Consider the following 14,804-nt stretch of genomic DNA (forward strand, 5'->3'; position numbering starts at 1 on the left):
GCATTAGACTATGTAACACAGACAGAGTGAAAGCTTCAAACTAGAAACAAAAACCTCTGATAAAGTGAGTTAAGAGTTTTTAATAACCCAACCATTCATTATTTAATACACTCCTTACTTTGCTGCTGTGAATTGGCCTCTACTTCCCCCACTGAAACTCAGAATATGGAGAGATTTCTCTGTGTGATACAATTGGTAATAGAGAAGGGAAGAAAATGAAGGCAGGCAGTGGGATTAAGAACCTGTTTTTTTTCCAATACCTAAGGGGAAAAGGCATTGTCTTAATCAGATGGATCTCCTTGTCCATTGAGACGACAAATGGAAATCATGGGGTTAATTTACTGGGGAAGTGATTACTGGGCAAGTAAAATTCCACTTACAGAAAATTACTAATATGCTGCTGCCTGCAGCAGGGAAAGGACATTTTTAGAGGAAACAGTTGGTATGCAAACAGTAAAACAATGATAGCAGAGGAGTGCTTATATAACATAAATATGCAGATAGAGATTGTGGTTACCATAAGTGTGCTACAAGTCCAAATATTAGGCTTGTTTTGTACCAGCTCAGTCTGTTTAGGCAAATAATCCTGCCTTCCTCAGACTGCAGAATCTCATAAATCAGTTGGCCTTTTTGTTTTGGTGGGGTTTTTTTTGGTGTTTTTGCTGTTGATTTGAAGAGATTGGTAAATGGTGGAAAGTTCACTTAACTTCATCAGTATTTTAATTTTAAGCCCAGGTTTTACTTCATTGGTTATTCAATGGCAGTGACCCTTTGGAATACTTTCCACATTTGAAGCATCTCTGAAGGGAGTGCTGGATTCTATCAGATGACTCAGTACAGAGCTTTTGTTAAGGACAAATCTAATTTCTGAAGAGCTGCCCCTCCTACTCCTTGTGCTGATGTAGTAGTTAGATTTTCAGGCAACATTTTTTTGTTGTTGTTGTTTCAGACTGTTTCCCCATGCTGTAGTGCAACTTCTGTTGTTGTCTGAATGGAGGCAAAAATGAAATACTAATGATGAAATATAAGAATGTCAGAGGACACACTGGAAAGATAATAGGGAAAAATCCTCGGTGATTAAAAATTGAATAATTTAATTATCCAGGCACACATGTTCAAGGCATGGAGCATCCAGTGTTCCATGCAGTAAACAAAATGGGCTGTTCTTTGAAGTATTATCCCAGTAGATTTGCCATGTGCTGGTGACACCTTTAATTTCAATTTAATTCTATGCTTTAGTGAGTGTTTTCTTACCAAATAAATATGTTAAGTCAATTAGACTGTCTGTTAGATTACTCTGAAGCATGTCTGTTTCCAAATAGCTAAATGTTCAACATCTTAAGCTTTGAAATACTAACAGGAATATATGTGGAATTTACATCCCTAGAAAAGGATCAGCCTGAAAAACCTAAGAGATTAATTCTTCAGTTTAACTTTGTGTTTGGACTTTCTCTGAGCATTGTTCACCTGAACCTCTTAGAGTGAGTGTTTAACTCCCTTACAGCATAATGATTTTGATGGTTTTATTTAGCAGAAGGAACTCCACATATAAAAGCCTATGATGAAGAGAGTGTGGCCTCTCTGAGCACCACACAAGATGAGACACAAGACAGTTTCCAGATGAACAATGGGACACCAAATTCTGGTTATCTCCTACAAGGTGGATACATGTTGGCTGCATCCTACTGGCCAAAGGCAAGTTCATAATGCAAACTTGAAAACCAAAGTAGTAGTTGAAGGTGGGCTCTAACATGAATATTCTGTTAAGTATGTTAGAACCAAGAAGCAGGGTAAGTAGCTGTAGGATTTGAGCTTCAGGACCTTTTCGGTGTTATGTTGACTCCTGAAACATGCATGTAAATGTAGGTACTGCTTTTCATAATTTTTGAAGGGGAGTGTAACTGTAATGTCACGGGTCCTTGACACATTGTGAAAAATGACATTCAAAGTGTAAAAAGTTGACTTACATCAAATATAATGGAGAGTCTTGAACTCAGAAATAAGTGTTTACTTACAGAACTTGTAATTTTAGCAGTCACAAGTTTTATTTGACAAATAACTGTGAAATTATCAGAAAATACAGTAGTTTCTGTCGTCTTCATATACTTAACTGAGTTTATTGGGACTTGAGAACTGTGTATTATGGAGGTGTGTGATTATCTGTGTGTGGTGCCCAAAGGATGGGAATGAGGAATTACATGGTTTTGGAAGCTAAAAGGAAACATTAATAATCGTCTGTAGATTTAGTTTTGTAAATGTTATTTGCTGTATGTTGTGGTGCTGCTTATGGGTTCAGATCCTGCTAACAGTGAGTCAAAGCCACACATACAACTACTGCTTTGGTAGTTACCATATCTTTCCTTTAAAAATCAGGGAGATAGTGTATTTCAATCATCTGCCAGACCCTGTACAGATGAGAGAAATTGCATATTTGTTTAGAGGTACATAGTGAAATTAAGTACAGAAGTACAGATTACAGTGAATCAGTACAAATCCAGGAACTTCAAAATCTTCAAGTCCAGTGATTAAAACGTTGTCATTTCTTTTCTCTGTACAATTAAGAGCTAATACATAAATGTAACAGTGTTGGTAAGCATTGGCCTTACAAAATGATTTTCTCTTACTTTAGGATCGAGTGATGATTAACCGACTGGACAGCATTTGTCAGACAGTGCTGAAGGGTAAATGGCCTTCAGCCCGAAGGAGCTACGACAGCACCACCGTGGCATCGTTCTACACCACCAAGCTCCTGGACAGCTCAGGGGCAGCTGCAGAGTACAGCGAGCCCAGTGCACCCACACCCCCTCTGGCAGCTGTAAAAGAAGAATATGACCAATCACCCCAGCTGTCAAAGGTGAAGAAGCATGTACGAGAAAAGGAGTTTACAGTGAAAATCAATGACGTATGTTTATTTTTATTGCCCTAGGACCTGGTTGCGATTGCGGTGTGCGGCATGCTTTACCTGCAAGTGGCTGCCTGCTCTCACTCTCACTTCTTCACACACTTGTTTGTGGGTATTTGGGTCTGCTGCTTCTGGGCACTGAGTGTTTGGGGTTTGGGTTTGGTTTTTTGGGGAGGGGGTTTTTCTGTGTTCTTTTTTTCTTTTTTTTATTTGCTTAAGCCACTGGAAGGATTTTTTTTTTTCTGAATTGAAGTTTTGCCATGCTGTTGCTTCCTCAGACAGCTTGTTTTATGCTGTTTCTAACAAATCTGGTTAGTATAAAAAGGTATTTCTGCTGCTCAGCGCTTTTTTTAACATTTCAACAAGCACTTTATTATTTCATTGTCTTTTAGAGGATTACAGGAAAATTTCCTGGTTTAAATGCAGGCTAGAAGCTTCAAACATTTTATCTGTAGTTTGAGACCTTTTTGTAGCACATAAAAATATGTGACTATTTCCTCTTGTAGTTGGGTCTAGGACTGGATTCAGGACGTAAACACCTTACCAGTATCTGGATTTTTCAGTTCAGATGAAATTTCTGTTCATTTTCTGGTTTTACATGGAAGAACTAGATTGTACAAGGTCTAACACTGTTTTCATTCTTTCTCAATTCTGCTGGAGTAACTGTATGTGAAAATCCTGATCATGAAGTAGTTCTTTCTGCTTCAGCAGAAGCTCTTCTAATCCTGGCATTTATTTAACAGGAAGGTGGTTTGAAATTGACTTTTCAGAAGCAGGGACTGTCTCAGAAAAGGCCGTTTGAAAGCGAGGAGGGTGCATTGGGTCAGCAGCAATATCTGGCTCGGCTACGTGAACTCCAGAATGCTTCAGAAACCAGCCTTGTCAACTTCCCAAAATCACTTCCCAAATCAGGTACAAAAAACATCAGAAAGGAGAAGGGTAATCTAGTATTAAATCTTCTGGGTTCTTCTCTTGATGTCCATGAGTTGGCAATGGAGAGAGTTGTTTGCAGTGTTGTTCTAAACTGCACTCTGGAGAAATTCTCTCCAGTGTAGAGACATTTCTCCAGTTTGGAGCACCTGATACTTTATCACAGTGTCAATTACTGTAATGTTAATTTAGTAGAATGATGCCATTAAACACTGTAAACCTCCTCCAAAGAAGATTTTAATAATTATAAAGCGCATCACTGTACACTGACAGTAATCAGTTTAACTCAGAACTTAATGTGGCTAGTCTGTAAATAAAGATGAAGAGTTCCAGATTTATGCCTCTGCCAATTTGGACTCTTCATAACCTTCCTTGTGTCTCATAAAGAGAGGCAGTGGAGGACAATAATCTAGAATCAATTTTTGATTTATAGCCAGAAACTTACAGCTTGTTTCATAACAAGGTAACAGTAGGTATACTCTGACAAATAAAAATGAGCCTGAAGTAAGGAGTTAACATTTGGATTAAAATGTTAGAAATTATTAGAAATGGATGCTTAACTTAGACCAGCTTCTGCTTCAATTTTGCAACAAACCATTAAAGTCTTGCTAAACATTTATTTAGGGATGTCTGCCTCTCTGTGTATATGATATCAACAGTTTTCAATGGCTGTCATCCCTGTACAGATAAATTTGGAGGGGGTGGAGGGGCAGTAATGAAATTTTCATAGTAAAGTGGCTTTCAGAGCCTGATATGATGCTTTAAGCAGTCATAAAACAAAGGGCAATTTATCTTAGCTGTTACATGTAGAAATTACATACACTCACACTAATTCAAATAATTTTATTTCCTTTTTGTGTTCAGACATGTTTCTCTTTATAAAACAAGCTTCTGACACAAGTTTTATTGCCTCATTTATTAGGTACTTCCAGTCACTTAACAGCCAGTGCCAATGGAGTCATAGTTGACAGTCAGCCTGTAGTCAAAAAGAGACGAGGAAGAAGGAAGAATGTGGAGGGGGTTGATGTCCTCTTTATGAATAGAAATAAACAGCCTAACCATGTAAGTAAACTTGATTTTGTATCCAAAAAATAAGATCAAAATTATTATTATTAGTGCCTTAATTGAGCGTAACCAGCTGTCCCTGCTCCACAAAAGCTTGTAGTCAAAACTTTGAGGTTTGGGATATTTTTTGCTGATATCTTATGATTACACAGATGAAAACTGGTGGAGTGTCATTAAATGTTTGAGATATATAAAATCAATAGCTGTTTCTAAATTGTAACTTTAATTCTGATGAACTTTAACAATGCATTATTAAAAATTTGTGGGTTGACATAGCAACACTTGGGCATACCTGCCTGTAACATCTGTTATGGGACCTAATTGGGCAGTGACTTGAAGGGATTTCTGTGGCAGGAGCAGTGCCCAAGTCCTTGAGTGAGATCTGCAAAACTGTGGCTTGCATTGACTTATACATGAAATAATCGTGATGGCTTGTTTTCTATGCAGTAAAGCAGATGTTTTTTATTCTCCAGGTTAATCCAGGTATTAACTCCTGCCAGGTTGCTGCAGGAATAAACCCAGCACTCACTTACACACAGTCCCAAGGCATGCTCGATGCAGAGAGCCCAGTCCCTGTTATTAACCTAAAAGACGGAACAAGGCTTGCAGGTGATGATGCCCCTAAAAGAAAAGATTTAGAAAGGTGGCTTAAAGAACATCCTGGATATGTTGAAGATTCAGGAGCTTGTATTCCTGTGAGTAGTTCTTTCACCTCTCCCTGGCTAAATAGTAAAATATTTCACATATGGTGTATTTGGGTTTGTATTCTATGTTATAGGGAATTTTTTCCTTGTTCTTCTGTTCCACATTAGAAAAGAAAAATGTCCATTTCTTTTTAAAGTGTGAGGTCTGCAAGCCTTCCTCTTGTCTCATGAATGTGATTGCCAAGAAAAGCAATACCAACTCAAGACATTTGATCTTTGTATTATTTCACTTATTATTTAAAAAATTATCTAGGATAAGAAGACTGATATTACCTTGATAGTGATGATGAGAGCTGAAAATGTGTAACAGCATATTTAGTGATGTGCAAGAGGATTAAAGAATTTACTGTGGAATGCATCTCATACCTACAGTAGGGTGCTATGGTAGTTTGTTTGGGTATGATCTTCTCATACTGTTACTTGTGAATTTGAGACTTTTTAATGTTTAGCAGAATGTAAGAAAATCATGTGTGATATCTGGAATAACAGCCTTCCTTCTCCAGTACGATAATACAAAGCAGCAGCAATCTTCCAGATAGTTAAAGCACTGTTAAAAACTGAAAAATTAGTAAAGCAATGGGCAGAGGCATCAGAGAGATGACGTAGTGCTGTTTACTGGGCTGCTGATTGTGATCAGTAAATAGGTACTATTATTAAAATATTTCTGTAGTTGAAGTTGGCTTCAAATAAATGCCTGACTCAAGAGAATGCACAGAAATCATATTTAAACCAGTTATATCAGAAGGATAATTGGCTTTTTAATTCCTTTATAACAGAGGATGCAGCTGCACGATGGGAGGCCCAAACAAAAAAGACACCGTTGTCGAAACCCCAATAAACTGGATGTTAACAGTTTAACTGGTGAAGAACGTGTTCAGCTCATAAATAGAAGAAATGCAAGAAAGGTATTCATGATACTGTTCCCATTTTCATACTCCCAAATGGAAAATTACTCCAGATGAAGAACTTGATACACTACACTTGCTAAGATTTTCCCAGTATACAGATGAAAGGTTTTTGTTCTAAAGTTTTGGCACAGAACAAAAAAGTCAATTACAATCTTCTACTAAATTTTTTGCAGCTATGAAAATATGTAAGATACAGATAGAAACTTAGCCCATGGTTTATAGAACTGAACACTCTGTATGATGCAGTGTTTGTGCCATTGACTCAGACAGAGGCAGGAGCACTAAAATACCTGTTCAAAATATGTGATCAAAGCGGCAACTTCATCAGAAGTTTGAGATGTTTTTTTGTAATTGTCTCATTACTCTTTTTGACACAATTGAAATTTTATTGGTAGTATATCCGGCATAGAAACTTGTCCTTGGGAATTGAGGCAATCATGTGTACTGGTTGATTTTGCTTTTATCAGTAGTGTCTGGCATTTGCCCTTTATGGATCCACCAGGAGGTATTGGCTGTCAGTCACATTTCTAGATGAAATGGTAGGGGAACAGGAGAACAAAAGGAGAAGGGGAATTCTTACGTGAAAAGGCAGCAGTGGAAGATGTGAGAGCAGGCATTGAATTGAATTCTTGTACAGGTGGTCAAAGTTTGGGAACAGAACAGCGCATTTGAACAGGCTCTGGGGAAGGCTAAAGGCAATATTCAGGAAAAGCATGCAGGACATTATTGGTGTCTATTGAACAGATCTGTGTGATGGTGTCTTTGAATGTCAGTGCACCAGAGCAGCAGTCCAGGGGGAATCTTTGAGCTGTTGTGTCCATGTATGGATCATTTTCCCTTTCCCTTGTGGCACTGCCAGCTTCTCTTTTTGTTAGAGCAGCTACAAGGGAAGCAGGATGGGTTTTTTTTTGTATGCTGCTATATTAAGGTCAGGAGCTTTGCCCATCTGTACAGGAGAGCGAGGCAGAATTTGAGTCTTTAATCTCTTCAGTGTATTGAGACAGCAGCTCCAAAGGGGAGCCAGAATGGTTGTGAACCTCTTGAAACTGGGATCCGTGGCTGCTCTTCAAGTGTTGTGCCCTGAGGGGTCTTGTCAAAGTTGAGGATCAGGGAGTGAGAGATACGATCTCTGTTTACTGTGAAAACCTGTGTTTTCATGATGGCTTTTTTCCTCTCAAATTTCCACTCTATAGTTGGTATTTGGATACTTAATTAATCTCAGTTTTTCCATGTATAAGTTGTCTCTTAATTTCTCTGTATCACCAAATCTGTTTTTTCTCATTTACTTTTTAGTTGTGTAATACTTTTGAGTAGCAGGGAGTGAGGGACCAAAAGTAGCCTAGAAAATATGAGTTTAAGTTGCAGTTTATAGCGAAAGTTAAGGAGAAACTGGAAAATTTCCTTTTTTTCTTTCTGGATCTCAATTATACCTCTAATTAATTTAAAAGCTTACTTTCCTGCTTATATGTTTTTATTAGGATATGCTGTTTAGTAAGTTTAACTTGGCCTTTTTTGCATGAAAAAAACTTCAAGAACTTACTTCATGATGGCAGAGCCTCTTAAAAGAAGTATTTTTAGAAGTTGACTGAGATGAGAGAATAGGATTTATATACTGAATAAAGGTTTAGCAGGGTTGTACTTAAAATCTTCTTGGTAATACTTGGACTATTGTTTTCTGTTCATGCAGTTGCTCTTCTGTTCATTGCATGTCTGAATAAACATTAAAAATTAAAAATCAGTGGGAATGTCAAATATTGACATCTCAAACTGAGTTCAGTAGATGAGTTTGAGTTTAGTAGATTTAGAACAAATCACATACACATCTATCACCAGGAGTCAGCCAAAAGCTGCATCATGCTTCATGAAAATTTGATATGAGGCTTTATTTGTACTGTGTTATTTAAAAGGTAAAAATGAAACACAGTCAGGTATTAATGTTGCCTTTTTGTTTATCAGTTGTCACATATTCACTGACTTCTATCTTCTGCTTCTCAGGTTGGGGGTGCATTTGCTCCCCCTCTGAAGGATTTGTGCAGGTTCTTGAAAGAAAATCCAGAGTATGGAGTGGCTCCTGAGTGGGGAGAAGTGGTAAAACAGTCTGTGAGTATTTGCAGAATAAGATAACCATGACATGAAATGTATCTGAAAGGAAACAAGGCAAACATCAAAAAAAATGCATGCCAAGAGGTGTGATTTTCATTTCTGGTCTTACATTAACAGCAGACAGGAGTCAGTGTCAGCTTTCTGCCAGCTTAGTTCAGTAAATGCTTTGCTGGCACAGCTGGAATAGGAAAAAGGGGTGGAATAGTGACTAGCAACCCCAAATTAGAGATTTTGTTAAAGATGCTGTAGTACTGTGACTTTTCATGTCTTAAATATAGCCCAGTGGCTTTTAGGAAAAATATTACCCAAGAAATCATGTAAGAAAGAGAATACTTTCTCTAAAGTTCCAGTTGGGAAGAAAAAAATGCTTAATTTTAAATACTTATTTTACTTTTATTGTGCACCTTTGAGAAATTGAGGTAGTGAGGATTCTATCAGTTAGTCTTGCCTTGAAGATAAGGATATATTTTAAACATCAAGAAGTTGTGTTGTATAGTGTATACCTCTGAATAGAGGTATAAATAAGTAATAGCAGAATTACTTAGAGAAAGTAGTAGTTATGTACAGCAGAGAAGAGCAGAACTTGAGTTCTGAATTCCTCTGGTTGTATTAAGCTAATATAAATTAGAGTTATTTGCTGAGGAAAAAAAGGCAGTTGTACTATGGTGTTGAGTAGTATTTGATTTTATGATTTCCATTTTAAAAAGGAAATCTCAAGACAGTGCACTTCGAAGGGAATATTGGTATTCATTTCAATTCTTTGTTGTTAGGTAGGAGGTCTTAAAGTGGTGAAGCAATGCTATACAAGTCCTAAATAGAAGTACTGTGAATTTAATTTAAATTCAGGTTGAGTTTTTATTGGTTTTTCTTCAGTTTATGGATGAGATGAAATATAAGGACATTAAAGAGACACTAGCAAAAATAAAAAGGGCTCAGATTGTTGGTCTGTGTGCAATCACACATATTTAACTTTAAATTGAAAACTAATTAAACTGCCAAATGTTTGCTGTGTGATAATATTTCAAAGCAATGCTGGCTTAGATCTTAGATTGAGCTTGCTCCTATAATTAGCTATATTTGGCTTGATGTGCCAGGAGACCATGACTGGTGGGTTAGCATAAGGTGTGAGAAGATCCGTGTGTAGCCCTCACAGTAGAGATGGGCGTTTACACATTTGGGGTGTGGTAGCACGAAGTCAGCACAAATTCCAGGGGCTTGTCTGGAGATCAGGCCTTTGACACTGTTCTGTACATGTGAGTTCTCTGTTTGCTTTTCCTTTGCCATCTTCAAGCTCCCAAAATGCACTAAAGTGCCGCTGTGTCTCTCGCAGGGCTTCCTCCCTGAAGGAATGTTTGACCGCATCCTGACGGGCCCGGTGGTGCGGGAGGAGGTGAGCCGGCGGGGGAGGCGCCCCAAGAGCGAGATCGCCAAGGCCACGGCGGCTGCGGCCGCCGCCTCGGCCGCCAGCGTGTCCGTCAACCCCCTGCTCGCCAACGGGCTGCTGCCGGGAGTGGACCTGCCCAGCCTCCAGGCCTTACAGCAGAACCTGCAGAACCTGCAGTCGCTGCAGGTGACAGCGGGACTGATGGGAATGCCGGCCGGCCTCGCTGCCGCGGGAGAGGCCAAGAACGTGGCTGCCATGTTCCCCATGCTGCTGTCGGGGATGGCCGGATTACCAAACCTGCTGGGCATGGGAGGACTCCTGACAAAGTCCACAGAATCCATTTCGGAGGAGAAAAAGGGAAACGATTCAAAGGAGACAGATGCAAAGAAGGAAAGGACAGAAGACCAAAACACAGATACTGGTGGTGAAAACTCTGTTTCAAGTTCTCCTTCAACATCCTCTGCCGCTGCAGCTGCCAATCCTCTCTCTCTTAACCCTTTACTTTTGTCCAACATACTTTACCCAGGGATGCTTCTCACTCCAGGCCTTAATCTTCATATCCCAGCTTTGTCTCAGTCTAATATTTTTGATGTACAGAACAATGAAAGCAATGACACAGGCTCAGCCAAGCCCACAGAAGAAAAGGAGGAAAATTCTAGGGTTAGAGATCAGGAAGACAAAGGGGGAACAGAGCCAAGCTCTCACAATGAAAACAGCACAGATGAGGGTTCAGAGAAAGCAGATGCTTCATCTGGATCTGACAGTACATCGTCTTCATCTGAGGATTCGGATTCTAGCGATGAAGACTGACCCCAGACTCTGCACTTAAATTATAAACTGATTTTGAATTTATTCTTTAATTATTTCATTGTAAATAACCCAGTGTTGAGTGCATCAATGATTTACTGACCGAACATTTCAGTATTTGTTTAGAAGTGCAAACTGCTTTCAGAGACGTTTTGCATGTAATATTTCTTGAAGTTCATAAGTTTCTGAACTTGTATGTACTATCAAATACACAATGGTGTAAAATTACAACAAAAGGCATTATAATTTTGTTGGGGGGTTAATTTTATGAAAATAATGCTCAAGTAAGAGCTGTATATTTAATATATTTGCAGTGAACACAGAATACTTTATGCATATTATTGATTTAATTTGAATATAGTTTTACAGCCTCCTTGACACTTATAATTTACAGATCAAAACTCAGCAATAATTTGGGCAGCTAATGAATGTCATGAAAGCTGTAGAATCTACATCACCATCCATTGCTTTAATTACATGAAAATGCTCTAGTGTTGTGATGCACTGCTGTTTCCAATTCAGGTACAAGTGTGTTTAAAAGAAGATAAATTTTCCCAATTAGCCAATTAAACTGGCTACCTGTTACCTCAGCTGAGTTAGTTTAGGAAGTTTACATTGGTTTCTATTACTTGTTTTCAGGTTTTGTTTTGTTTTTTAAAGACATCCTGTATAGCATGTTAAAATCTGAGTTAGTTGAGATAAGACTGTTGGGGTTTTCTTTCCCCCTTAATTGCAGCTGTTCAATTTGACAGCAGTAAGGGGAAATTAAAGCAAAAACTGTCTTATCTCATGCTACTTGGCACCAGGTAGGTCTATTTAGTTTACACCTAGCAAAGTTTTGGGCTCCCTCTGCAGAATTAAAAGTCCCAAAATGAGGAGTAGTTTCCCCAAGACTCAGAAGAGGCAAACTGTCATAAAGTGCCACTGAAAAGACCTTTCAACACTGCATAATTCATGTAAAAATTGTTTGTTTGCTTTGTTTGTGTAGATTTCTATTTGTGTTTTATGTCATAAAACCTCCTGGAGTTCCCAGTTAATAATGGTAATTAAAGTACAGATAGTTTTGAACTCCTTTTGAGTTTAAACTTCTCTGCAGATTTAAATCTGACTAAATATTTTCCAAAATCATTATTGGGATATCACTTCATATATTATGCTGAGTTACCCACTAAAGAAAAAAAGCACTTTGAATAGTAAGGAAGACAAATTATTCCTAAAAACCACAGTAACAGGGCATAAGGCATCTGTTTCAAGTCCAAATCCTTAGAACCCTTTACTATATAAAATCTGTCTAAGATTTGATGCGTGATATGATTCCTCCTTCTTCTTAAGCTGCTATTACTCTGACACGGTCGAGGCCCAGATTCACATTTACGGAACTTCTGAACTGACTGAGACTTCAGGGGACCTTGGTTACATCATTTGCGGTCCAAGAATAGGCAAGTGTTAAGAGAAAATAGATACAGGTACTAGTGAAAGTCATGGAAAAAGCTTTACAAAGGGATAAATTTAAAAATAAAAAACAAAAACTGTATATTTTGATATAGTTCTGTTGCTTGCTTGTACAGTAAAACAACTGTGTTGTTTTTTATCAAGAACTTTACCAATGAAATATAAGTTTCTATGTGCAAAATAACTAGCCCCATGATTAGAAGCAGTATTAGATGTAATTTACACAATTATACAAGTACCATTTGGATTGTGCTGGTTACGTATTTTCCCAGATAGTATTCTGATTTTTGGCCCTTCATGCAGTGTCTTAGCAATAGTGAAATTCAAAAACTGCCAAGAGAAGGGGGTAGCCAATTTTTCATCATTAAAAGAAAAAGTATTTCATATTTAATATTTTGCCCTTTATGTAATATAGCACTTTTATTTAACTAGGATGCATCTATGAAATAGCCAAAGTTTTACAAGCAGTTATTAACTTCATTTGCTGATGGAGTATGTCAACAATACCATCACTTCCCACCCTTCCCCCACAAAACAAGTCCTAAATCTTGTGGCTAAAACCTAATTTATATCAGATTTATGAAATAAAGTATTTTCCTATTATGGTCAAGTAAGTTTGGTTACTGTTCTAGTGATTCTTTCTATGTAATAAGGCAATTACAGTTTCAAGTAATGAAGGCTGGTGTAGACTTGAACATAATTATATTTGGGTTATTTTTCATCAGTTTGATCCAGAGGGGGGAAAAAATGTCCCACTATCAGCTAAACTATATGCAAATACGGTTGTATAAAGTTAAGGGTTATAAGGAAACCTCAGTAGAATTACACTAATACTGAAGTTAAAATTAAAAGGATATCCAAGGTGATGATAAAGTGTGTGTTGGTAGTTACTAAAAAAACCTTAGCTGTTATTGCCTTGTATTTCTATCCCTTGTTTCAGGCTTCATGATCCAAGTCTTAGTCCAGGTTTTTTTTGGACATTTGCAATATTTGCCAGTTGTGTTCTGTGTAGTCTGAATTTGCTTTCTGTAGTTGAACAAGCGTCTTAAAAAGTCATTTGTAATTTATTGAATTACTTTCTATGATGTTCTATAGAGCAAATGGAAGTTTAATTATTTTTTATTAAACATATTCTTTGACTACCCGTGATGTCGGCCTCAGTATGTGAAAGTAATGCTGTGTAAGGATTAAACATGGATCTTCCAGCAGCAAAACACAAGTTTCAGTGCTAAGTTTTAAAACTGAAATTATTCTTAAGACCTTAAAAAACCCTGCAGACAAGCCAAGGACGTAACACACCTACTGCCCAAGACCATGGTTTACTCTTGTATAATTTTCCTGAGAATGGATTGTCTCTAATTATCTTATCTTACAATCAAACCAGCTGTTACTCCCACCCTTCAGTACTTATGGTTAGAAAATAATGTGTGGTCTAGGTTCTGGTCCAAAAGTTACCTTAATTTTAAATAAGCATGTTGGCAGTGAAGTACCTTTTCCATCTTTTTTTTAAAAAAACTTTGCATTACTTTCCACATCTTTATTAAAGCTTTTAATTGTGTACACAGCACTTAACTATTGCATGTATTTCACACAGGGCACAGACATTGCTCCTGAACCCAAGTTGTCTCCTGCTTGTCCTGTACCACCTGGCATTGCATTGGAATGTTTCAATTGTATCCTTATTTATTTCAGTCTGAATTTTGTCTTCATATCCTGGTCATCCTTTTTGAGCTTCTGCAGATGTCTACACAGGTGATAGAAGTTCACATATACATGAGCTTTGTTCTCAACTTCTATTTTTTCCATGGAAGTCATGCAAAATCTCTAATAGTATTTTTTAAAAATTAGTTTTAGAATCCAGTCCTCTTGGTCTATAAATTAAGATATAAGGATCTGTTTTTCAATGGAAATATTCCCAAGGTGCTCTAGGCACTATATTAGTGGTTAGTTTCTGGCACTCCTTTGAAATTTTTCCAAACAGTATGTGGGGTATGATGATTAGATAAGACTCTTAACAAGGTGTCCAGGGAAAAGTCCTGTCCTATTTGTTTTATTTTGTGTCCAAGAAAATTATTTTGCCATGTTACCTAGTAATACATTTTTCATGGATTGCTCAGTGTGACCATGCTGATCACCCATTAAAATGAAGGTGTGTTGAATTCTAATGCAAGCTGTAGCAAGATGAAATGTGCCTGGTGTTCAGGGTTAATATAAAGGGATCTGCACAATAGTGTTACATTAACTTATTTGTGATTTGCAAGTTACTAACAGTTTTATAGGCAGTTTCTGATTCAGTTTTATTACACCTATAATTACCTTCCACATGAGCAGGCTGTTTCAGTGCAATGTGGGATTTACACTGCTGTAGCTGACCAACATTTAAAATTTTACATCTGTGCTTGTTGGGACCTTGGGCTGGTGGTGTTGTCTGTAGAGCAGACTAATTGTACTGTGTAGCCACAGGAGTTTACAAAATAACTGTCCTGGCTTATCTAAATGTCCCTAATGTTACACAAACAGGCAGTATAATTTCTTTGTTACGTTCAGAG

The 14,804-nt window shown here is 37.6% G+C and overlaps 1 protein-coding gene across 2 annotated transcripts in view; it reads left to right on the plus strand.

Annotated features, from left to right (window-relative positions):
- The window catches only part of CHD9 (chromodomain helicase DNA binding protein 9), a 71,754-nt gene extending 58,357 nt beyond the window's left edge, over nucleotides 1-13,397 (plus strand). For both annotated transcript variants that reach the window (XM_053987194.1, XM_053987195.1), the window contains exons 31-38: nucleotides 1,532-1,695; nucleotides 2,630-2,902; nucleotides 3,646-3,814; nucleotides 4,755-4,894; nucleotides 5,371-5,592; nucleotides 6,378-6,506; nucleotides 8,505-8,609; nucleotides 9,943-13,397. In XM_053987194.1, coding sequence (XP_053843169.1) covers nucleotides 1,532-1,695; nucleotides 2,630-2,902; nucleotides 3,646-3,814; nucleotides 4,755-4,894; nucleotides 5,371-5,592; nucleotides 6,378-6,506; nucleotides 8,505-8,609; nucleotides 9,943-10,806 — 2,066 coding nt within the window. In that variant the 3' untranslated portion in view covers nucleotides 10,807-13,397. The remainder of the gene's footprint in view (nucleotides 1-1,531; nucleotides 1,696-2,629; nucleotides 2,903-3,645; nucleotides 3,815-4,754; nucleotides 4,895-5,370; nucleotides 5,593-6,377; nucleotides 6,507-8,504; nucleotides 8,610-9,942) is intronic.
- The last annotated feature ends 1,407 nt before the right edge of the window (nucleotides 13,398-14,804 follow it).

This window comes from Vidua macroura, chromosome 11 (genome assembly GCF_024509145.1).
Source record: "Vidua macroura isolate BioBank_ID:100142 chromosome 11, ASM2450914v1, whole genome shotgun sequence".
NCBI classification, from domain to species: domain Eukaryota; kingdom Metazoa; phylum Chordata; class Aves; order Passeriformes; family Viduidae; genus Vidua; species Vidua macroura.